General features: G+C 43.5%; 1 protein-coding gene across 1 annotated transcript in view; it reads left to right on the top strand.

Annotated features, from left to right (window-relative positions):
- Positions 1-25,731, top strand: part of LOC141165943 (prostaglandin reductase 1-like) — a 191,530-nt gene that overhangs the window by 8,799 nt on the left and 157,000 nt on the right. The window contains exons 2-3 of the mRNA XM_073652063.1: positions 65-178; positions 14,477-14,522. Coding sequence (XP_073508164.1) covers positions 73-178; positions 14,477-14,522 — 152 coding nt within the window. The 5' untranslated portion in view covers positions 65-72. The remainder of the gene's footprint in view (positions 1-64; positions 179-14,476; positions 14,523-25,731) is intronic.

Raw genomic sequence — 25,731 nt, 5'->3', positions numbered from 1 at the left:
GCATTATATTAAAGTTCACTTTACTTTTGATGCTCCAATTCATGCTCTTCTTATATCTGTTTAGTGTCTAAAATGGTTGTATCAAAATCATGGACTATGGTGAGACACTTTGAAGGTGCTCCTAAACTGGAGGACTTCAAATTAATCGAGAAGGAGTTGCCGTCACTTAAAGATGGAGGTAAGGTCCATATTTGAAACAGCACATCATGCTCATTAGCTATTTCCCAGCTTTGTTTAACAGTACTTTGAAGAAGAGGAGTTATTTAATTATTTTTTACTAATAATACTAAGAAAAATTGTGATTTTCTCAAAGAAATGTAATACTTTAGATATACTCACCATTTCAAGTCATCATGGTTTTCAAGATCTCTGCTTGCTGTCTTTCAAAATGAACCTTCATTATTTGTATTCAACTGTCCTAGGGCATAAAAAATGCAGGACTAGATACAATTTCAGAGCTTAAACTCAGTTAACACCTGAAAATATATCATATGACCAGGATTTTATGGAAATATTTTTTCCATATGGAGTAAACATTGAAGTTTCCCATTGGCTGATGGTAGAGCTCCTGAAAGCTGTGAGGAAGTGATACAGAAAAAATATTAGAAAATTGTATAACTTAATTATAGAGAGAACATTTATTTTAAAGCTGCATTACCCCTCACAAAGTCCACAGACACCATTCTTTAGTGGAGGAGTAGAGTTTTGTGACAATCGTCTTTATTCTCACTAGTATATTAGTAGTATTTATTATAATTATTCCCTTGCTTTAATAGATATTACCTTCGATGTATTGACTTTCTGTTAATCTCGTGTTAGACTTGTGTTTATACACAGCAACCAGTAAGAGGAGGCAGAGCTTCGGAGGGAGGGGTAGAGCACCAGCCTGAACTAATGATGAGACAGGAGGTGTGTTTCAGACTACCTAAGACTCCCCGTATACAATTTAGCTAAGATGTAGTCACAGATCCCTGCTCAGTCCTAGTGAAGTTTAGCTAAAAAGCAGCTAAGAAGCAATATCTGAGGAAATAAATGACAAGCAATAATTTTTTTTAGGGACTGACTAACATATCATTTTTGAGCTGGTAACTAGAAAGTTAGCAGAAAAGAAGCATAGTACATGGGAAGGAGAGGCATGATTTCCTTCAGTCCTGCCTATGCTCTTTGTTTTCAGCAAGGGCTTCATTTCCATATTAACACCCGAAGAGTACAGAGAAGTTACTGGAGAACAGAAATTAGTATAGTATGGTATCCAGACACACTTGTTATACGTCACAATCAAGAAAATGTATTGTCGTGGCAAAAAGTTTTGAGACTGACAAAAAAGTTTGGTTGTCACAAAATTTGCTGCTTACGTTTTTATAGTGGTAATCTGCATTAAAGGGAATCTGTTAGTAGGATCGATCCTCCTAAGCTGTCTATATGGACATGTAGGTCATAGGAAGCTGAGTAAAAGTATATCTTAATATCTTCGATCCGATGTCTTATTCCTGAGAAAACCATGTTTTTTTAATATATAAATAAGTTGTTCCAGGCTATGGGCCGGACACTGATCTGCATGAGAATCTGCCTCCAAAACTTATTTTACATGAAGGGGGCATTACCAGTGTGATGTGTGATGGCCGCTCTCTGCTCTCTGATCTCACTGCAGAGCTGTGTGTGATTATACCTGACACATCTACAGGTTCCTCTCAGCTTTCATCTCCCAGGCAGGCAGGGTTGTAATATCGTTGTAATACAGCTGATCTGTGGGAGCTGCAGATGCTAATGTGATTGCTATGAGACAAAGTTCAGTTCTCCTGTACTGTGTTAGTTCCATGTCTCACACTGGTAACAACTCTTTCATTTATAATAAGTCCTGGAGGCAGATTCTAATGTAGATCAATGTCCTGCCCATAGTCTTGAAAAGCTGATTTACATATAAAAAACATGGATTTCTCTTGAATTAGACAGCAGATACCAAGGTATCATTTTATTCAGCTTCATATGATCTACATGCTCATATGGAAGGCTAAGGAGGGCTAATCCTACTGACAGAATGCCTTTAATTCTAAATGATTATGAAGAGTGATCAGATGAATTGTAAAATATTGCAAAGTGATTCCTTGACATCAAAAACCCCATTTGAAGAGAGGATCAATTGAGGAGAAGGCTATTAGAGAACCCAAGAAAGTCCATCAAGTGGCAAGAACATCTGCTAAAGAGAATTTAGCTATGGGACTGGTTTAACACTAGTGTGGAGCTTTCTCAGGAATGTTAGCAGGCAGGTGTCATTGCATCTGCATGCACAGTGAGGTGAAGGTTTGTGAATGCCTACCTTGTTTTAAGTAGCCACATCTCTCCAAGAAAGACATCAAGGACAGACTGACCTTCTGTAGGAACGACAGGGTTTGGACTGCAGAACGCTGGGGTAAAGTTATTTTCTTTGATGAAGCCCCCTTCAGACTGTTTGGGACATCAAGAAGAATGATTGTCCGGAAATTAAACAGTGAGCACTACCTTGAGTTCTGTGACATGTCAACAGTAAAGCATCCTGAGACCATTCAGTGTGGGGTTTCTTTTCATCCAAGGGAGAAGACTCACTTACAATTTTGGCTAAAACTACTGCCATGAATAAAGAAAGGTATCTAAACATCCTCCAAGAGCAGTTTCTCCCAATGATCCAGGATAATTTAGTGATGAACAATGCCTTTTCTAGAATGTTGGAGTTCCACGTCACAAGGCAAAATTGATAACCAATTGGCTCAGTGAAGAAAACATTGCAATTTTGGGTCCACGACCAGGAAACTCCCCAGATCTCAATCCTATTGGGAACCTGTGGTAAATCCTCAAAAAGTTGGTGGACAAACAAAACCACAGAAATTGTGGTAAACTCCAAATACTCATTACTAGTGTTGAGCGAACATGCTCGACACTGCTCGGTACTCGCCCGAGCATCACGCTACTCGGGATGTTCGGCGAGCACCGAGCATTTCCGGGTTACTCGGGCGGGAGCTCAGGTCTCCGCCCTGCATGTTTGGCGCTCTTTACAGAGCCAATGAACATGCAGGGATTGCCAGCCAGTCACTGTAATGCCGCAGCCATGTTGGTTGTAGGCTTTACAGTGATTGACTGGCCGCACAGTGTCACCTCGAGTATTTAAAACCGGGCGCCTCCATCTTGGACACAGCCGCTCCGGATCAGACAGTGTAGGGACAGCGCTGCTGATTTAGGGAGAGATATAAACTACGAAATAGTTAGTGTAGGGTCTGTAAAGGCTGCCAGAACAAACAAACAGTCCTTTTCAGGACTAATATCCATCCCAGATACCAGGCAGGCAGGCTGTATAGGAGACACAGTGGTTATACCAGCAAACGCTGCATTACAGTCCTGTGTGCTCCTGTTGGTGAAATTGCTGGACTTAGCACCAGGTGTCGGAGGCCAGGAAAAATCCTTTTTTTTTCATCTAAATCCTCCTCTTTTTTTCCTCCTTCACACTGTACAAATACCCGTCTTATTAACCTTTTGGTGTGTCCCCCCCCCCCCAAAAAAAAGCGTGTCTCTGATTTTTCAGACACAAATATAACTGTTGAAAATAGTCTGGTGTAGGCTAGAGAAACAGAAGTGTTGTTTTGCACTTCCACGGTTCAAATCTCTGTATTATCCATTTTGGGCCATTTGTATCTAAAAAAAAAACAGTTTGAGTGTGTCGCTCACTGTTCAGCCGCAAATATCTCTATTTAAAAAAGTGTGGTATACCCCAGTAAAAAATAACTGTGGTTTTGCCATCCCACGGTAAAAAATCTCTATTATTCAGGTTTTGGTAGTGTCTCCTGACTGTTGTGACACAAAAATATATCTGTTGAAAATAGTCTTGTGTAGGCCCGACATCCCAGTGTGGTTTCGCAGTTCCACGGGTCAAATCGCTGTACTATCCAGTTTTGGGCCTTTGGTATCTAAAAAAAAGCAGTTTGAGTGTGTCGCTCACTGTTCAGCCGCAAATATCTCTGTTTAAAAAAGTGTGGTATACCCCAGTAAACAATAACTGTGGTTTTGCCATCCCACGGTAAAAAATCTCTATTATTCAGGTTTTGGCAGTTTTTTCCGTAAAGAAAAACAGTAGTGTCTCCTGACTGTTGTGACGCAAAAATATATCTGTTGAAAATAGTCTTGTGTAGGCCCGACATCCCAGTGTGGTTTCGCAGTTCCACGGGTCAAATCGCTGTACTATCCAGTTTTGGGCCTTTGGTATCTAAAAAAAAAGCAGTTTGAGTGTGTCGCTCACTGTTCAGGCGCAAATATCTCTATTTAAAAAAGTGTGGTATACCCCAGTAAACAATAACTGTGGTTTTGCCATCCCATGGTAAAAAATCTCTATTATTCAGCTTTTGGTAGTTTTTTCCGTAAAGAAAAACAGTAGTGTCTCCTGACTGTTGTGACACAAAAATATATCTGTTGAAAATAGTCTTGTGTAGGCCCGACATCCCAGTGTGGTTTCGCAGTTCCACGGGTCAAATCGCTGTACTATCCAGTTTTGGGCCTTTAGTATCTAAAAAAAAGCAGTTTGAGTGTGTCGCTCACTGTTCAGCCGCAAATATCTCTATTTAAAAAAGTGTGGTATACCCCAGTAAACAATAACTGTGGTTTTGCCATCCCACGGTAAAAAATCTCTATTATTCAGCTTTTGGTAGTTTTTTCCGTAAAGAAAAACAGTAGTGTCTCCTGACTGTTGTGACACAAAAATATATCTGTTGAAAATAATCTTGTGTAGGCCCGACATCCCAGTGTGGTTTCGCAGTTCCACAGGTCAAATCGCTGTACTATCCAGTTTTGGGCCTTTGGTATCTAAAAAAAAAGCAGTTTGAGTGTGTCGCTCACTGTTCAGCCGCAAATATCTCTATTTAAAAAAGTGTGGTATACCCCAGTAAACAATAACTGTGGTTTTGCCATCCCACGGTAAAAAATCTCTATTATTCAGCTTTTGGTAGTTTTTTCCGGAAAGAAAAACAGTAGTGTCTCCTGACTGTTGTGACACAAAAATATATCTGTTGAAAATAGTCTTGTGTATGCCCAACATCCCAGTGTGGTTTCGCAGTTCCACGGGTCAAATCGCTGTACTATCCAGTTTTGGGCCTTTGGTATCTAAAAAAAAAGCAGCTTGAGTGTGTCGCTCACTGTTCAGCCGCAAATATCTCTATTTAAAAAAGTGTGGTATACGCCAGTAAACAATAACTGTGGTTTTCCTCTTCCACGGTTCTAATCTACTCTTTATTACCCTTTTTCCATTGATAGTGCAAGTGTAAGCTATTTTACTTCATTTACAATGGGCAAGGCGCGTGGCAAGGGACGTGGAAGTGGACGTTCTAGTGATGGTTCGTGCAGAGGACGGGGCCGTGGCCAAGGTGAAAATGTGCCACAACCAACAGCCACATCTTCTCGCTCCCACTTCTTGACCGAATTACTAGGGAAGCACAGAACAACACCAGTATTGAGAACTGATCAGTGTGAACAGGTTATTAATTGGATAGCAGATAATACTTCCTGTTACCTGGGCACCACCACCTCCAGTCTGTCGTCCACACGGTCAACTCTTAGTAGCCGTGAGTCTCGACCGCATACTCCTCCTCACCCTGATGCTCCTTCCTCCCACCATGCCGAGTGTGGTCAGACAGCAAGTGATCCCACACTTGGACACTCTGAAGAGCTGTTCACTGGTCCATTTCCATATTTGGGCCCCTCGCCTGATACGCTTGAAGTGGTGGAAGAGGAGATCCCATGTTGCGATGCCCAAATATTTGAACAGCCACGGCCACAGGAAGTCGACGTTGGCAATCTGTCACAAGAGGTGGACGATGACGAGACACAATTGCCAGGAAGTGAGGAGGAGGATCGTGGTGCGCAAGTGGAAGAGGAAGAGGTGGTGGATGATCTAATAACTGACCCAACATGGAAGGAGGACATGCAGAGTGAGGCCAGCAGCACACAGGGGGAGGGAGGCAGAGTACCCCAACAGGTAGGAAGAAGCAGTGTGGTGGCCGCAGACAGAAGGCAGGCAACCGTTCCCCGTAACACCAACACGAGGGACGTTGCCAGTACAAGCGGTAGGTCTTCCAGAGTCTGGAATTTTTTTAAAGACTCTGCTGATAACCCCAAAAAGGCCATATGTTCCACCTGCCATGCCAGCATCAGCAGGGGTGACAAAACTACCATCCTGACCACCACCAGCATGATCAGGCACATGGCAGCAAAGCACCCGACTTTGTGGGGCGAAACCCAGGGTCCACGACCAGTGTCAGCGGGTGTCACCACTGCTTCTTCCACTGTTGTGCGTGCAATAGAACCCCCTGTTGTGTGTGCAAGGCAATCCCCTGTTCATACTGCATGTAAAGATGCCCCCTCCTCTCAGTCTTCACTTGTTATGGCAGTTTCTCAAGAAACAGCATCAACGTCCACGTCCACGTCCCACCGCAGCGTTCAATTGTCCATATCCCAGACCTTTGAACGAAAGCGGAAATTCGCAGCTAACGCCCCACAGGCCACAGTCCTAAATTCGCACATTTCACGACTGCTTGCATTGGAAATGCTGCCTTTTAGGTTGGTGGAGACGGAATCCTTCCGCCATCTTATGGCAGTGGCCGTCCCTCGGTACTCGGTCCCCAGCCGACACTATTTTGCCCGGTGTGCCATCCCCGCACTACACAAGCACGTGTCCCAAAGCATCTGCCGTGCCCTCAACAACGCAGTTACTAGGAGAGTCCACCTGACAATGGACACGTGGACAAGTGCTTGTGGCCAGGGACGGTACATCTCTCTGACGGCACACTGGGTAAACATAGTGGAAGCCGGGACCCAGTCGGACCTTGGGACGGAACACATCCTCCCCACACCGAGGATTGCGGGCCCTATGTCAGTCAGAGTTGCCCCCACAGTGTACAGCTCCTGCGCATCCTCCTCCTCCTCCTCCTCCTCATGTTCAGCCTCCATCTCAGATATCACCACATCAGTTACAAGCTGGAAGCATTGCAGTACTGCCTCCACCAAGCGGCAACAGGCTGTGCTGAAACTCATAAGCTTAGGTGATAAACCTCACACTGCTTGTGAGTTGTGGACAGCTGTGAAAGAGCAGGCAGATCTGTGGCTGAGACCGCTGAACCTACATCCCGGCATGGCCGTGTGTGACAATGGCCGTAACCTGGTGGCGGCTCTGAGGCGAGGTGAGATCACACACGTACCATGCCTGGCTCATGTGCTTAACCTCATGGCTCAGCGGTTTCTTAAATCGTACCCTGAGTTGCCAGATCTGCTCGTGAAAGTACGCCGCCTGTCAGCTCATTTTCGCAAGTCGGCTACAGCTTCCGCAGCCCTTGCTGTGTTGCAGCAGCGTTTGCAGCTTCCGGCACACCGACTGGTGTGTGATGTCCCCACACGTTGGAACTCTACCCTCCACATGTTGCAAAGGATTTGTGAGCAGAAGAGAGCAGTTGTGGAGTACCAGCTGCAACAAGGCCGTCGATATTCAGGTCAGACTCCACACATAAGACCTCAGGAGTGGACCTGGATGTCTGACATATGTACCATCCTGACAAACTTTGAGGAGGCCACCAAGATGGTGAGTGGCGATGACGCCATCATTAGTGTCAGCATTCCACTTGTCTGTCTTTTGCAACGCTCTCTGCAGAGAACTAAAGAGGAGGCATTGCAGCCAGAGTATGATGAGATGGATCAAGAAGCCGTAGCGGGCGATTACACACAGCCCAGCCTCATCTCATCCCAACGTGAATTGGGGGACAATGAGGGAGAGGAGGAGGAGGAGGAGGAGGAAGAACAGGAGCTGCTATCATGCGTTGTAGACGGTAGTACCTGTACAAGTGTCATACCGTCGGTTCAGCTTGGGTGGCCTGAGGACAGGGGGGAGGAGGAAGAGGAGCAGGAGGAGGAGGAGGAGAGCATGGTCAGTCGTCATTTTGGTGAGGACACGGAAATCTTGCCCGTTACCAGTCTGGCACGCATGGCTGACTATGTTACGCTGCCTTAACCGTGACCCTCGCGTTGTCAAAATGTTGGGTGACAGTCATTACTGGTTGGTGACACTTGTAGACCCCTGCTACAAGGAGAACTTTCACTCTCTTATTCCTGAGGTGGAGAGGTCTACAAAAATGGGGCAATACTAGAAGGCCCTTGCTGAAGAACTCTTAAAAAAATTCCCATCTGAACACGCTAGCGGCAGCGGTCACAGTTCGTTGCCCAACCAAGGCGTACAGGCAAGAGAGATGCAACTCCAATCCAGCAGAGGCAGGGGAACACTGTTAACGTTCTGGGACAGTTTTCTGACACCCGCCCAGCTTACAGGCCCTGAGGCGCGGGGTACTCTCACAAGGAGTGGAAAGTTTCAAAAGGTGGTGAGGGAGTACCTTGCCGATCGTACCAGCGTCCTCCGTGATTCCTCTGTGCCTTTTAATTATTGGGTATCCAAGCTGGACACTTGGAATGAACTTGCTCTCTACGCCTTGGAGGTCCTGGCCTGCCCTGCCGCTAGCGTGTTATCGGAGCGTGTTTTTAGTGCCGCTGGGGGAATTATAACTGATAAGCGCACTCGCCTGTCAACTGACAATGCTGACAAGCTGACGCTTATCAAAATGAACAAGGGCAGGATTGGGCCAGACTTCTCATCACCACCAAATGACAGCAGAGTAACATAAAGTCAAATCCACTGTGTTATTTCGGGAGGTGTATTCACATGCACCGCTTCACACCCACACATGGGTATACGCTTCCTCGTTTCGGCTGTTTAATCTTCTTCTCCTTATCCTCAGCCTCCACCACCACTATACCACCAGGGTGCCAGCATTGTTAGTTCCTCCGTCCTTATTTTTGGCAGCTTTTGCTTGCAAGGCATAAGCAAATACTATGGGACACCCACTCCCCAATAATGGGACTTATGTTTGTAATATGCTGTACTGCATGGCTCTTGTAAGGGGCATTGCAAGTTGCTCCGTCCTAATTTTTGGCAGCTTTTGCTGGGAAAGCATAAGCAAATACTATGGGACACCCACTCACCAATAATGGGACTTATGTTTGTAATATGCTGTACTGCATGGCTCTTGTAAGGGGCTTTGCAAGTTGCTCCGTCCTAATTTTTGGCAGCTTTTGCTGGGAAAGTATAAGCAAATACTATGGGACACCCACTCCCCAATAATGGGACTTATGTTTGTAATATGCTGTACTGCATGGCTCTTGTAAGGGTCATTGCAAGTTGCTCCGTCCTAATTTTTGGCAGCTTTTGCTGGGAAAGCATAAGCAAATACTATGGGACACCCACTCCCCAATAATGGGACTTATGTTTGTAATATGCTGTACTGCATGGCTCTTGTAAGGGGCATTGCAAGTTGCTCCGTCCTAATTTTTGGCAGCTTTTGCTGGGAAAGCATAAGCAAATACTATGGGACACCCACTCCCCAATAATGGGACTTATGTTTGTAATATGCTGTACTGCATGGCTCTTGTAAGGGGCATTGCAAGTTGCTCCGTCCTAATTTTTGGCAGCTTTTGCTGGGAAAGCATAAGCAAATACTATGGGACACCCACTCCCCAATAATGGGACTTATGTTTGTAATATGCTGTACTGCATGGCTCTTGTAAGGGGCATTGCAAGTTGCTCCGTCCTAATTTTTGGCAGCTTTTGCTTGGAAAGCATAAGCAAATACCATGGGACACCCACTCCCCAATAATGGGACTTATGTTTGTAATATGCTGTACTGCATGTGACGCGCCCCCTGGGCCGTGTGTACACGTGTGTGGGATACCCGGTGCCGGGTCTCTGGGGTCTGTAGTCTCCGTGGCGGTGACCCGGTCCCGTGGCTCAGGCTGGTCAAACCAGTGGCAGTCTTTCTTAGGTTTTGAGGTTAATTGTCCGACTGCGCCACCCGTGGATTGCGGTCAGGGAGTACCACCGCTGCGAGGCAGACCGCTGAGGCTGGTGTTGTGTGCGCAGCATAGAATGGGATAACTCCCCTCGGGAGGAGTATAGCCTCAGGGCAGTGAGTGTGGATGATGGGGGTGATGGTGCACGAGCGCAGCAGGAATGACTCAGAGTCTTTGCAGTGCAGTTCAGGGTCTTTACTGATGATTATAAGGTAGACCCTCCCGGGAGTACTGGCTAGCATAAGAGGCCTGGTCAGTCTGTGAGCAAGCAGGAGTTCCCCTGGCCAGGTGGAGTTGTAGGCCTCCCCGTCTGTCTGCACTCTTCCTGGCTACCTTGCTGTAAGCGGGTAGAAGTAGCCCACATCCCTGAGTGTACCGTGTAGTGCTCACCCGTATGGCTGGTGACTTGGGGCCTTCTGTTAGCCTCCGCTCCACGACGGCGGTGCTGGTCCCTTGCTTGTGACTGAGCCTCCGGGCTTCTATGGCCAGAGGACCTGAAATCCCCTGCCGGCTGGTTTCTGCTGCTGGATATATAAGTCCTCACAGCTTCGGACTCCTGTGTCCGGTTCCTATTGTCTTCTGCCAGGGCGAGCTCTGCTCAGCTTCCAGCCCCTGGTCTTTAGCTCCTAGCTCCTACAGAGCTCCTTGCTGTTACTTTCCCTTGCTCTCACTCTGACTCTGACTGTTCTCTGACTCACTCAACCCCGCCCCAGATCCAGTTTATAAGGGCAGAATTCTCCCCTCCCAGGATTGGGGCAGGAGGATGTTGCATGTTTAAGGGATCCTGACCAGGAAACCTCCCACTTGCTCTCCGACGTAATATCTCTATTACTGTGATGACCAGACCCCTGGGGTGCCACACATGGCTCTTGTAAGGGGCATTGCAGTTCCTCATAATTTTTGGAAAGCCTTCCATTCACTGCTTAGGCCAACAGTGCACGGGAGACCCAGTTGCTATAAATGCAAAAAAAGGTTTAGTTAACACCCTCTGACCTCCATGTCATTTCCAAGGGGCATTGGAGTGGCTCGAAATTTTTGGTAGGCATTGCACTCACTGTATGCCCTATAACTGTGTAGCCGAACCGCTCCTTTTGTTACAGAAACATATCCTACAAGACATATCTGGTTGACTGGCCTGATATTGATGTGAATGGTCCCTGTTCCTCCTGCTCTTTCTCCTTTGCCACTACCTCATCCATCATTTATCACCTGAAGCTTTGTTTTAACGGGAGTCATAGAACTTGGATAGTAGCAGGAAAACATCCAGCAATCCTCGGAGGGGGTAGGATAAGCGCCAAAACGCTGACCACCTCAGGCCTAGCCGCTACTACATACATGCGCTTGCATTACAACAAAACAAAGCAGATGCTAACTTCTATCATCCTCATCATGCTCCTCACCTTGGCACTCTCAACTTCCCTGATGGAGAAGCCAGGGCCCACCGGAGGAGTCTGATAGTCCGGTGGGCTCGGCCAATGCTGCCCTAAAGCAGGCCAGGCTAAGAAAAGTGTGGGAAAGGTTACCGGGACAAATAGGGGTGGCTGGGGACCGAGTATGGACACCCGGCCACCCCCTGGAGGCTGGGGAGCAAGCGGGGACACCCGGCCACCAGGCGGCTGGGGACTGAGTATGGATACCAGGCCGCCGACACAGCCATGGCGTGGTGGCCAGATTCCGCCTCCACATGCCTAAAAGGCCCAATTTAAAGTGCAAGCAAGCAACCAGTATGGTATTGCAGCCTGGGGGTGGGTGGGTGGCAGGCTGCATACTTGCGCTTGCATTGCAAGGAATGGGAGAGGTACAATTGAACACTGCCCTGGGACAAGGACTTGAATGGGGATAGTTGCAAGTCTGCAACGACAGGTGCAAGGTGGGAGGCATCTTCCCATGTACCATGAACAGGGGTTTGGCATGCACACACTACAGCGGAATAGGCTCTCCTTCCCACTAAATGCACTGGGGAGGGCACAGGTAATGTTTTGGTATACGCGCTTAATCTTATGTATAAGGCACACCAGGACAAATATGGGCGGCTGGGGACTGAGTATGGATACCTCGCTGCTGAAGCAGCCATGAGGTAGTGGCTAGCTTCGGCCTCCTCCAAACTAAAAGGCCCCATTTCAAGTGCAAGCTAGCAGTATGGAATTGCAGTCTGGGGGTGGGTGGGTGGCAGGCTGCACACTTACACTTGCATTAAAAGAAAACATAGCAGATGCTAACTTCTGTCATCATCATCATGCTCCTCACCTTGGCACTCTCAACTCCACCGATGGAGAAGTCAGGGCCCACCGGAGGAGTCTGGTTCTCTGATGGGCTCGTCCAATGCTGCCTAAAGCAGGCCGAGCTAAGAAAAGTGTGTGGGGGGATGTTTCAAGGAGAAATAGGGGCAGCTGGGGACCGTTTATGGACACCCGGCTGCCCCCAGGCGGCTGGGGACCGTGTGTGGACACCCGGCCGCGGGGCGGCTGGGGACCGAGTATGGACACCCGGCCGCCGGGCGGCTGGGGACTGAGTATGGATTCCAGGCCGCCAACACAGCCATGACGTGGTGGCCAGATTCTGCCTCCACATGCCTAAAAGGCCCAATTTCAAGTTCAAGCAAGCAAGCAGTATGGTATTGCAGCCTGGGGGTGGTTGGGTGGCAGGCTGCATACTTGAGCTTGTATTGCAAAGAATGGGGGAGGTACAATTGAACATTGCCCTGGGACTAGAACTTGCATGGGGATAGTTGCAAGTCTGCATCTTCTGATGCGGTAAGGATCACTTATGATGGGCACACTTTTAGACAGTGACCTGGGAGTCAGAGATGCTTCCAGGGGTCTTCCCCATGCTGTTCCCTTGTCTTTTCAGCACTTTATGCATGTGTCACACAGCACATGGCCAGATAAGGTTGTAAAATGTTAAAATGACATTTCACGGTGAATGCATTTGTCATAGTTGAAAGCAATACAAAAGTGCAAAAACGCATAAAAAATGCTACTTGTGAACATAGCCGAAGGTGTGGAGGAGTATTTTTGTTTTTGGTCATTTATTTTAACTTATACACAAGTCTTTACCCTGGAAAGGATGTTCCTTAACATATTTCACAGGAAAAAAGTTTCACTTTCGTTTTTGAACGTTTTATTGTGAGCCTGTAAAAGTGGCTTAATACCTCTGACCACGTTGTTGACAGCAGTGACCTGGGGGTCAGAAATGCTTCCTGGGGCGATCCCCATGCTGTCCCCATGTCATTTGAGCACTGTCACTATCGTTTTGGGCACTTGTTAGGCTTTTAAAAGACTGCCGGGGGTGCCACCGCAAAAATGCTCGAGTCTCCCATAGACTAACATTGGGCTCATTGCTCGGGTCGAGCACCCGAGTATCACGGCGAGCTCGGCCCGAGCTTCGAGCACCCGAGCATTTTAGTGCTCGCTCAACACTACTCATTACACAAAAATGGGCTGTCATCAGTCAGGATTTGGCCCAGAAGTGATACCCAACATATCAGGAGGAATTGAATTAATTGTATGTACAGTATGTTTACTGGTATTATAGGTTTCTATTAAAAGTAATACTTTGGTTTTATATTGATAGAGGAGGATTCATTCACAGACTGCTCTGACCCATAATTACACATCAGTCCTATGGTCTGTTTTATTGATTGGGTATTTTTTCCTCCAACGTAATGGGTGCTTTTTGAACAGTTCCTTAAAGGGGTTTTCTCATATTGTACAAGTATTTTCAGATGTGAAGAGCTACCCAGACACCTGGCTTTCAGGTTTCTGGGGGACAGTGTGCTCCTGATGATTGACAGTTCAGACCAGTAAAATGGTTGCGCCATTGGTCAGAAGTGCAAACTTTGGGATGCTGCAAGCAGAAGCAGCTTTGCCTATGTAAGCATCATAGGAGCACAGGGGCACCCAATTGATAGCAAGTTGTATAGCTAGGAAATAGGCCACCTCTAAAGATTGCACATTTTTTTTCCTTGGGATAAATGCAGTAAAAAATCACACTAATGACATTCTTTATGGAGTTCCCATTAAGAGTAAGTGGATATGTGCATGCTTGACTCTGGCTCCTTTTAGATGGGGCTGTTCAGAGGCCCGTTTTTGGGACCAGTAAGGATCCTAGCAGTCAGACCCCCAGCGATTAACAAGTTATCCCCAATCCTTTAACCCTTTAGGTTTATTGATTCTAATAATGTTAGCTAGGTGGAATCTCCTCATCTATTTTGTGTCCACTGATTTAGGAGACACGTTTAACTAGTATCTCAGGAACAGCTGCATTTTTGCTAAAGTTTCTTCCGTAAGCACTGGGAGATACGATTGAAGCAGCTGCAGAGGAAAGTGCCCCAATCGCCCAAAGTAACTATTAAAATTCTACACTTTTTTGTTTTTCAGATATGTTTTTTAGAAGCTACAACCTGACTGGTTATTATAGGAAACTGATGCATCTCCCAATTGTGTTTTTATTTCAATATCCCTAATGGAAACCAAAATAAAAGTCTGGATATATGATGACCGCTATGTAGTTTCTGCAGCATTACAATGTTTGTTATTTTTATTGATATAACTTTCTTAGTGTTACTTCCTTGCAGAGATATTACTGGAATCAGAGTTTTGGAGTGTGGATCCATACATGAGGTTAGAAAACACTGCATAATAAATTTATTTGAGGGTTTTACATTAAGATGTCAACTGTACATAAATAAGTAACCCATAAGTAAATTGTCAGTGTTGTATGGCAATGTCGCTCTTGTTGCTGAAGACAACAAGAGCTTATTTCAGCTTATTTCTTCTGAACATTGTTGGGACAGCCAGCTGTCAAGTAAAGATGCTCCTGCATTGGTATTCTCAAAAACTACTATGGCAGTAATAATGTTCTGCTGATAAAACACTCCATGTCAAATATGGGATTAATCCGCAGGTTCTGACAACGTGCGGCTGCCACACTGAGAGCCCCATTGCCAGGAGGAATTGTTCCCCTTGGCAGCATCGCTCTTTCAGTCACAGGGGTGGCCCCGATGCGGCTTCAGTCACTGCTCTGTGTATAGAGAGTGGTGGCTGCAACCACGCCCCGGCACTGACTGACAGCCTGCTCTAATGCTGATCCAGCTGTCAGCCAGTGCCAAGGACGCGGTTACAGCTGACGCTCTGTGAGGGTGTGACAGGGGCTGTCTTATACCTCTCCCTCTCTAAACAGTGTTTGTACCAAGTGTATGTTTTATTACATTTTGGTGACTATATTAATATATAAATCTGCATTGTTTTATAGGCATTGATGTACACAGTTAATGTAATATATTGTGATTATTGTATAATGTTATTTATATATGGTTTATAGGGAAAGCATAGGACACTGCCTAGGGTTTGGTTAGTGATAGATAGAAACATTGGGGCTGATAGGTAGTGCTAGGCCTATTAGTATATAGAAGATAAGGCATAGTGTAGAGTATAGGAAGTTTAGTGTACGTTATTAGTGAGTGATAGATAGAAACATTGGGGCTGATAGGTGGTGCTGGGCCTATTAGTATATAGAGGATAGGGCATAGTGTAGAGTATAGGAAGCTTAGTGTACGTTATTAGTGAGTGATAGATAGAAACATTGGGGCTGATAGGCAGTGCTGGGCCTATTAGTATACAGAAGATAAGGCAGAGTTTAGAGTATAGGAAGTTTAGTGTACGTTATTAGTGAGTGATAGATAGAAACATTGGGGCTGATAGGCAGTGCTGGGCCTATTAATATATAGAAGATAAGGCAGAGTTTAGAGTATAGGAAGTTTAGTGTACGTTATTAGTGAGTGATAGATAGAAACATTGGGACTGATAGGTAGTGCTGGGCCTATTAGTATACAGAAGATAAGGCAGAGTTTAGAGTATAGGAAGCTTAGTGTATACGTTATTAGTGGGTGATAGATAGAAACATTGGGGCTGATAGGCAGTGCTGGGCCTATTAGTATATAGAAGATAAGGCATAGTCTCGAGTATAGGAAGCTTAGTGTACGCTATTAGTGGGTGATAGATAGAAACATTGGGACTGATAGGTGGTGCTGGGCCTATTAGTATATAGAAGATAAGGCAGAGTTTAGAGTATAGGAAGCTTAGTGTATACGTTATTAGTGAGTGATAGATAGAAACATTGGGGCTGATAGGTAGTGCTGGGCCTATTAGTATATAGAAGATAAGGCATAGTCTCGAGTATAGGAAGCTTAGTGTACGCTATTAGTGGGTGATAGATAGAAACATTGGGACTGATAGGTGGTGCTGGGCCTATTAGTATACAGAAGATAAGGCAGAGTTTAGAGTATAGGAAGCTTAGTGTATACGTTATTAGTGAGTGATAGATAGAAACATTGGGACTGATAGGTGGTGCTGGGCCTATTAATATATAGAAGATAAGGCCTAGTTTAGAGTATAGGAAGTTTAGGGTACGTTATTACTGAGTGATAGATAGAAACATTGGGGCTGATAGGTGGTGCTGGGCCTATTAGTATATAGAAGAAAAGGCCTAGGGTAGAGTATAGGAAGTATAGTGTACGTTATTAGTGAGTGATAGATAGAAACATTGGGGCTGATAGGCAGTGCTGGGCTATTAGTATATAGAAGATAAGGCATAGTCTAGAGTATAGGAAGCTTAGTGTACGTTATTAGTGGGTGATAGATAGAAACATTGGGGCTGATAGGCAGTGCTGGGCCTATTAATATATAGAAGATAAGGCATAGTCTCGAATATAGGAAGCTTAGTGTACGCTATTAGTGGGTGATAGATCGAAACATTGGGGCTGATAGGCAGTGCTGGGCCTATTAGTATATAGAGGATAAGGCATAGTGTAGAGTATAGGAAGTTTAGTGTACGTTATTAGTGGGTGATAGATAGAAACATTGGGGCTGATAGGTGGTGCTGGGCCTATTAGTATACAGAAGATAAGGCAGAGTTTAGAGTATAGGAAGCTTAGTGTATACGTTATTAGTGAGTGATAGATAGAAACATTGGGACTGATAGGTGGTGCTGGGCCTATTAATATATAGAAGATAAGGCCTAGTTTAGAGTATAGGAAGTTTAGGGTACGTTATTAGTGAGTGATAGATAGAAACATTGGGGCTGATAGGTGGTGCTGGGCCTATTAGTATATAGAAGATAAGGCCTAGGGTAGAGTATAGGAAGTTTAGTGTACGTTATTAGTGAGTGATAGATAGAAACATTGGGGCTGATAGGCAGTGCTGGGCCTATTAGTATATAGAAGATAAGGCACAGTCTAGAGTATAGTAAGTATAGTGTACGTTATTAGTGGGTGATAGATAGAAACATTGGGGCTTATAGGTGGTGCTGGGCCTATTAGTATACAGAAGATAAGACAGAGTTTAGAGTATAGGAAGTTTAGTGTACGTTATTAGTGAGTGATAGATAGAAACATCGGGGCTGATAGGTAGTGCTGGGCCTATTAATATATAGAAGATAAGGCCTAGTTTAGAGTATAGGAAGTTTAGTATACGTTATTAGTGAGTGATAGATAGAAATATTGGGGCTGATAGGTGGTGCTGGGCCTATTAGTATATAGAAGATAAGGCCTAGTTTAGAGTATAGGAAGTTTAGAGTATAGGAAGCTTAGTGTATACGTTATTAGTGAGTGATAGATAGAAACATTGGGGCTGATAGGTGGTGCTGGGCCTATTAGTATATAGAAGATAAGGCCTAGTTTAGAGTATAGGAAGTTTAGTGTACGTTATTAGTGAGTGATAGATAGAAACATTGGGCTGATAGGTGGTGCTGGGCCTATTAGTATATAGAAGATAAGGCCTAGGGTAGAGTATAGGAAGTTTAGTGTACGTTATTAGTGAGTGATAGATAGAAACATTGGGGCTGATAGGTGGTGCTGGGCCTATTAATATATAGAAGATAAGGCCTAGTTTAGAGTATAGGAAGTTTAGTGTACGTTATTAGTGAGTGATAGATAGAAACATTGGGCTGATAGGTGGTGCTGGGCCTATTAGTATATAGAAGATAAGGCCTAGGGTAGAGTATAGGAAGTTTAGTGTACGTTATTAGTGAGTGATAGATAGAAACATTGGGGCTGAAAGGCAGTGCTGGGCCTATTAGTATATAGAGGATAAGGCATAGTGTAGAGTATAGGAAGTATAGTGTACGTTATTAGTGAGTGATAGATAGAAACATTGGGGCTGATAGGCAGTGCTGGGCCTATTAATATATAGAAGATAAGGCATAGTCTAGAGTATAGGAAGCTTAGTGTACGTTATTAGTGGGTGATAGATAGAAACATTGGGGCTGATAGGCAGTGCTGGGAATATTAATATATAGAAGATAAGGCATAGTCTCAAGTATAGGAAGCTTAGTGTACGCTATTAGTGGGTGATAGATAGAAACATTGGGGCTGATAGGCAGTGCTGGGCCTATTAGTATATAGAGGATAAGGCATAGTGTAGAGTATAGGAAGTTTAGTGTACGTTATTAGTGGGTGATAGATAGAAACATTGGGGCTGATAGGTAGTGCTGGGCCTATTAGTATATAGAGGATAAGGCATAGTGTAGAGTATAGGAAGTTTAGTGTATACGTTATTAGTGGGTGATAGATAGAAACATTGGGGCTGATAGGCAGTGCTGGGCATATTAGTATACAGAAGATAAGGCATAGTTTAGAGTATAGGAAGTTTAGTGTACGTTATTAGTGAGTGATAGAAACATTGGGGCTGATAGGTGGTGCTGGGCCTATTAGTATATAGAAGATAAGGCAGAGTTTAGAGTATAGGAAGTTTAGTGTACGTTATTAGTGGGTGATAGATAGAAACATTGGGGCTGATAGGCAGTGCTGGGCCTATCAGTATACAAAAGATAAGGCATAGTTTAGAGTATAGGAAGTTTAGTGTACGTTATTAGTGAGTGATAGATAGAAACATTGGGGCTGATAGGTGGTGCTGGGCCTATTAGTATATAGAAGATAAGTCAGAGTTTAGAGTATAGGAAGTTTAGTGTACGTTATTAGTGGGTGATAGATAGAAACATTGGGGCTGATAGGTAATGCTGGGCCTATTAGTATATAGAGGATAAGGCATAGTGTAGAGTATAGGAAGTTTAGTGTTCGTTATTAGTGGGTGATAGATAGAAACATTGGGGCTGATAGGTGGTGCTGGGCCTATTAGTATATAGAAGATAAGACAGAGTTTAGAGTATAGGAAGTTTAGTGTACGTTATTAGTGGGTGATAGATAGAAACATTGGGGCTGATAGGCAGTGCTGGGCCTATTAGTATACAGATGATAAGGCATAGTTTAGAGTATAGGAAGTTTAGTGTACGTTATTAGTGAGTGATAGATAGAAACATTGGGGCTGATAGGTGGTGCTGGGCCTATTAGTATACAGAAGATAAGGCCTACTGTAGAGTATAGGAAGTTTAGTGTACGTTATTAGTGGGTGATAGATAGAAACATTGGGGCTGATAGGTGGTGCTGGGCCTATTAGTATATAGAAGATAAGGCAGAGTTTAGAGTATAGGAAGTTTAGTGTACGTTATTAGTGGGTGATAGATAGAAACATCGGGGCTGATAGGCAATGCTGGGCCTATTAGTATATAGATTATAGGGCATAGTGTAGAGTATAGGAAGTTTAGTGTACGTTATTAGTGGGTGATAGATAGAAACATTGGGGCTGATAGGCAGTGCTGGGCCTATTAGTATACAGAAGATAAGGCCTACTGTAGAGTACAGGAAGTTTAGTGTACGTTATTAGTGGGTGATAGATAGAAACATTGGGGCTGATAGGCAGTGCTGGGCTATTAGTATACAGAAGATAAGGCAGAGTTTAGAGTATAGGATGCGTAGTGTACGTTATTAGTGAGTGATAGATAGAAACATTGGGACTGATAGGTGGTGCTGGGCCTATTAGTATACAGAAGATAAGGCAGAGTTTAGAGTATAGGAAGTTTAGTGTATACGTTATTAGTGAGTGATAGATAGAAACATTGGGGCTGATAGGTAGTGCTGGGCCTATTAGTATATAGAAGATAAGGCATAGTTTAGAGTATAGGAAGTTTAGTGTATACGTTATTAGTGAGTGATAGATAGAAACATTGGGGCTGATAGGCAGTGCTGGGCCTATTAGTATACAGAAGATAAGGCATAGTTTAGAGTATAGGAAGTTTAGTGTACGTTATTAGTGAGTGATAGATAGAAACATTGGGGCTGATAGGTGGTGCTGGGCCTATTAGTATATAGAAGATAAGGCAGAGTTTAGAGTATAGGAAGTTTAGTGTACGTTATTAGTGAGTGATAGATAGAAACATTGGGGCTGATAGGTAGTGCTGGGCTATTAGTATACAGAAGATAAGGCAGAGTTTAGAGTATAGGAAGTTTAGTGTATACGTTATTAGTGAGTGATAGATAGAAACATTGGGGCTGATAGTTAGTGCTGGGCCTATTAATATATAGAAGATAAGGCCTAGTTTAGAGTATAGGAAGTTTAGTGTACGTTATTAGTGAGTGATAGATAGAAACATTGGGACTGATAGGTGGAGCTGGGCCTATTAGTATATAGAAGATAAGGCATAGTTTAGAGTATAGGAAGTTTAGTGTACGTTATTAGTGAGTGATAGATAGAAACATTGGGGCTGATAGGCAGTGCTGGGCTATTAGTATACAGAAGATAAGGCAGAGTTAGAGTATAGGATGCTTAGTGTACGTTATTAGTGAGTGATAGATAGAAACTTTGTGGCTGATAGGTAGTGCTGGGCCTATTAGTATATAGAATATAAGGCAGAGTTTAGAGTATAGGAAGTTTAGTGTACGTTATTAGTGAGTGATAGATAGAAACATTGGGGCTGATAGGTGGTGCTGGGCCTATTAGTATATAGAAGATAAGGCAGAGTTTAGAGTATAGGAAGTTTAGTGTACGTTATTAGTGGGTGATAGATAGAAACATTGGGGCTGATAGGTAGTGCTGGGCCTATTAGTATATAGAGGATAAGGCATAGTGTAGAGTATAGGAAGTTTAGTGTTCGTTATTAGTGGGTGATAGATAGAAACATTGGGGCTGATAGGTAGTGCTGGGCCTATTAGTATATAGAGGATAAGGCATAGTGTAGAGTATAGGAAGTTTAGTGTACGTTATTAGTGGGTGATAGATAGAAACATTGCGGCTGATAGGTGGTGCTGGGCCTATTAGTATATAGAAGATAAGGCAGAATTTAGAGTATAGGAAGTTTAGTGTATACGTTATTAGTGAGTGATAGATAGAAACATTGGGGCTGATAGGTAGTGCTGGGCCTATTAGTATATAGAAGATAAGGCATAGTCTAGAGTATAGGAAGCTTAGTGTACGTTATTAGTGGGTGATAGATAGAAACATTGGGGCTGATAGGCAGTGCTGGGCCTATTAATATATAGAAGATAAGGCATAGTCTAGAGTATAGGAAGCTTAGTGTACGTTATTAGTGGGTGATAGATAGAAACATTGGGGCTGATAGGCAGTGCTGGGCCTATTAGTATATAGAGGATAAGGCATAGTGTAGAGTATAGGAAGTTTAGTGTACGTTATTAGTGGGTGATAGATAGAAACATTGGGGCTGATAGGTAGTGCTGGGCCTATTAGTATATAGAGGATAAGGCATAGTGTAGAGTATAGGAAGTTTAGTGTACGTTATTAGTGGGTGATAGATAGAAACATTGGGGCTGATAGGCAGTGCTGGGCCTATTAGTATACAGAAGATAAGGCATAGTTTAGAGTATAGGAAGTTTAGTGTACGTTATTAGTGAGTGATAGATAGAAACATTGGGGCTGATAGGTGGTGCTGGGCCTATTAGTATATAGAAGATAAGGCAGAGTTTAGAGTATAGGAAGTTTAGTGTACGTTATTAGTGGGTGATAGATAGAAACATTGGGGCTGATAGGCAGTGCTGGGCCTATTAGTATACAGAAGATAAGGCATAGTTTAGAGTATAGGAAGTTTAGTGTTCGTTATTAGTGAGTGATAGATAGAAACATTGGGGCTGATAGGTAGTGCTGGGCCTATTAGTATATAGAGGATAAGGCATAGTGTAGAGTATAGGAAGTTTAGTGTACGTTATTAGTGGGTGATAGATAGAAACATTGGGGCTGATAGGTAGTGCTGGGCCTATTAGTATATAGAGGATAGGGCATAGTGTAGAGTATAGGAAGTATAGTGTACGTCATTAGTGGGTGATAGATAGAAACATTGGGGCTGATAGGTGGTGCTGGGCCTATTAGTATATAGAAGATAAGGCAGAGTTTAGAGTATAGGAAGCTTAGTGTACGTTATTAGTGAGTGATAGATAGAAACATTGGGACTGATAGGTGGTGCTGGGCCTATTAGTATATAGAAGATAAGGCATAGTTTAGAGTATAGGAAGTTTAGTGTACGTTATTAGTGAGTGATAGATAGAAACATTGGGGCTGATAGGTGGTGCTGGGCCTATTAGTATATAGAGGATAGGGCATAGTGTAGAGTATAGGAAGCTTAGTGTACGTTATTAGTGAGTGATAGATAGAAACATTGGGGCTGATAGGCAGTGCTGGGCCTATTAGTATACAGAAGATAAGGCAGAGTTTAGAGTATAGGAAGTTTAGTGTACGTTATTAGTGAGTGATAGATAGAAACATTGGGGCTGATAGGCAGTGCTGGGCCTATTAATATATAGAAGATAAGGCAGAGTTTAGAGTATAGGAAGTTTAGTGTACGTTATTAGTGAGTGATAGATAGAAACATTGGGACTGATAGGTAGTGCTGGGCCTATTAGTATACAGAAGATAAGGCAGAGTTTAGAGTATAGGAAGCTTAGTGTATACGTTATTAGTGGGTGATAGATAGAAACATTGGGGCTGATAGGCAGTGCTGGGCCTATTAGTATATAGAAGATAAGGCATAGTCTCGAGTATAGGAAGCTTAGTGTACGCTATTAGTGGGTGATAGATAGAAACATTGGGACTGATAGGTGGTGCTGGGCCTATTAGTATATAGAAGATAAGGCAGAGTTTAGAGTATAGGAAGCTTACTGTATACGTTATTAGTGGGTGATAGATAGAAACATTGGGACTGATAGGTGGTGCTGGGCCTATTAGTATATAGAAGATAAGGCAGAGTTTAGAGTATAGGAAGCTTAGTGTATACGTTATTAGTGAGTGATAGATAGAAACATTGGGGCTGATAGGTAGTGCTGGGCCTATTAGTATATAGAAGATAAGGCATAGTCTCGAGTATAGGAAGCTTAGTGTACGCTATTAGTGGGTGATAGATAGAAACATTGGGACTGATAGGTGGTGCTGGGCCTATTAGTATACAGAAGATAAGGCAGAGTTTAGAGTATAGGAAGCTTAGTGTATACGTTATTAGTGAGTGATAGATAGAAACATTGGGACTGATAGGTGGTGCTGGGCCTATTAATATATAGAAGATAAGGCCTAGTTTAGAGTATAGGAAGTTTAGGGTACGTTATTACTGAGTGATAGATAGAAACATTGGGGCTGATAGGTGGTGCTGGGCCTATTAGTATATAGAAGAAAAGGCCTAGGGTAGAGTATAGGAAGTATAGTGTACGTTATTAGTGAGTGATAGATAGAAACATTGGGGCTGATAGGCAGTGCTGGGCCTATTAATATATAGAAGATAAGGCATAGTCTAGAGTATAGGAAGCTTAGTGTACGTTATTAGTGGGTGATAGATAGAAACATTGGGGCTGATAGGCAGTGCTGGGCCTATTAATATATAGAAGATAAGGCATAGTCTCGAATATAGGAAGCTTAGTGTACGCTATTAGTGGGTGATAGATAGAAACATTGGGGCTGATAGGCAGTGCTGGGCCTATTAGTATATAGAGGATAAGGCATAGTGTAGAGTATAGGAAGTTTAGTGTACGTTATTAGTGGGTGATAGATAGAAACATTGGGGCTGATAGGTGGTGCTGGGCCTATTAGTATACAGAAGATAAGGCAGAGTTTAGAGTATAGGAAGCTTAGTGTATACGTTATTAGTGAGTGATAGATAGAAACATTGGGACTGATAGGTGGTGCTGGGCCTATTAATATATAGAAGATAAGGCCTAGTTTAGAGTATAGGAAGTTTAGGGTACGTTATTAGTGAGTGATAGATAGAAACATTGGGGCTGATAGGTGGTGCTGGGCCTATTAGTATATAGAAGATAAGGCCTAGGGTAGAGTATAGGAAGTTTAGTGTACGTTATTAGTGAGTGATAGATAGAAACATTGGGGCTGATAGGCAGTGCTGGGCCTATTAGTATATAGAAGATAAGGCACAGTCTAGAGTATAGTAAGTATAGTGTACGTTATTAGTGGGTGATAGATAGAAACATTGGGGCTTATAGGTGGTGCTGGGCCTATTAGTATACAGAAGATAAGACAGAGTTTAGAGTATAGGAAGTTTAGTGTACGTTATTAGTGAGTGATAGATAGAAACATCGGGGCTGATAGGTAGTGCTGGGCCTATTAATATATAGAAGATAAGGCCTAGTTTAGAGTATAGGAAGTTTAGTATACGTTATTAGTGAGTGATAGATAGAAATATTGGGGCTGATAGGTGGTGCTGGGCCTATTAGTATATAGAAGATAAGGCCTAGTTTAGAGTATAGGAAGTTTAGAGTATAGGAAGCTTAGTGTATACGTTATTAGTGAGTGATAGATAGAAACATTGGGGCTGATAGGTGGTGCTGGGCCTATTAGTATATAGAAGATAAGGCCTAGTTTAGAGTATAGGAAGTTTAGTGTACGTTATTAGTGAGTGATAGATAGAAACATTGGGCTGATAGGTGGTGCTGGGCCTATTAGTATATAGAAGATAAGGCCTAGGGTAGAGTATAGGAAGTTTAGTGTACGTTATTAGTGAGTGATAGATAGAAACATTGGGGCTGATAGGTGGTGCTGGGCCTATTAATATATAGAAGATAAGGCCTAGTTTAGAGTATAGGAAGTTTAGTGTACGTTATTAGTGAGTGATAGATAGAAACATTGGGCTGATAGGTGGTGCTGGGCCTATTAGTATATAGAAGATAAGGCCTAGGGTAGAGTATAGGAAGTTTAGTGTACGTTATTAGTGAGTGATAGATAGAAACATTGGGGCTGAAAGGCAGTGCTGGGCCTATTAGTATATAGAGGATAAGGCATAGTGTAGAGTATAGGAAGTATAGTGTACGTTATTAGTGAGTGATAGATAGAAACATTGGGGCTGATAGGTGGTGCTGGGCCTATTAGTATATAGAGGATAAGGCATAGTGTAGAGTATAGGAAGTATAGTGTACGTTATTAGTGAGTGATAGATAGAAACATTGGGGCTGATAGGCAGTGCTGGGCCTATTAATATATAGAAGATAAGGCATAGTCTAGAGTATAGGAAGCTTAGTGTACGTTATTAGTGGGTGATAGATAGAAACATTGGGGCTGATAGGCAGTGCTGGGAATATTAATATATAGAAGATAAGGCATAGTCTCAAGTATAGGAAGCTTAGTGTACGCTATTAGTGGGTGATAGATAGAAACATTGGGGCTGATAGGCAGTGCTGGGCCTATTAGTATATAGAGGATAAGGCATAGTGTAGAGTATAGGAAGTTTAGTGTACGTTATTAGTGGGTGATAGATAGAAACATTGGGGCTGATAGGTAGTGCTGGGCCTATTAGTATATAGAGGATAAGGCATAGTGTAGAGTATAGGAAGTTTAGTGTATACGTTATTAGTGGGTGATAGATAGAAACATTGGGGCTGATAGGCAGTGCTGGGCATATTAGTATACAGAAGATAAGGCATAGTTTAGAGTATAGGAAGTTTAGTGTACGTTATTAGTGAGTGATAGAAACATTGGGGCTGATAGGTGGTGCTGG

This window comes from Phyllobates terribilis, unplaced genomic scaffold, assembly GCF_046119375.1.
Source record: "Phyllobates terribilis strain yellow unplaced genomic scaffold, ASM4611937v1 Scaffold_1__5_contigs__length_1240528914, whole genome shotgun sequence".
NCBI lineage: Eukaryota > Metazoa > Chordata > Amphibia > Anura > Dendrobatidae > Phyllobates > Phyllobates terribilis.
This window is presented reverse-complemented; position numbering and strand designations above follow the sequence as displayed.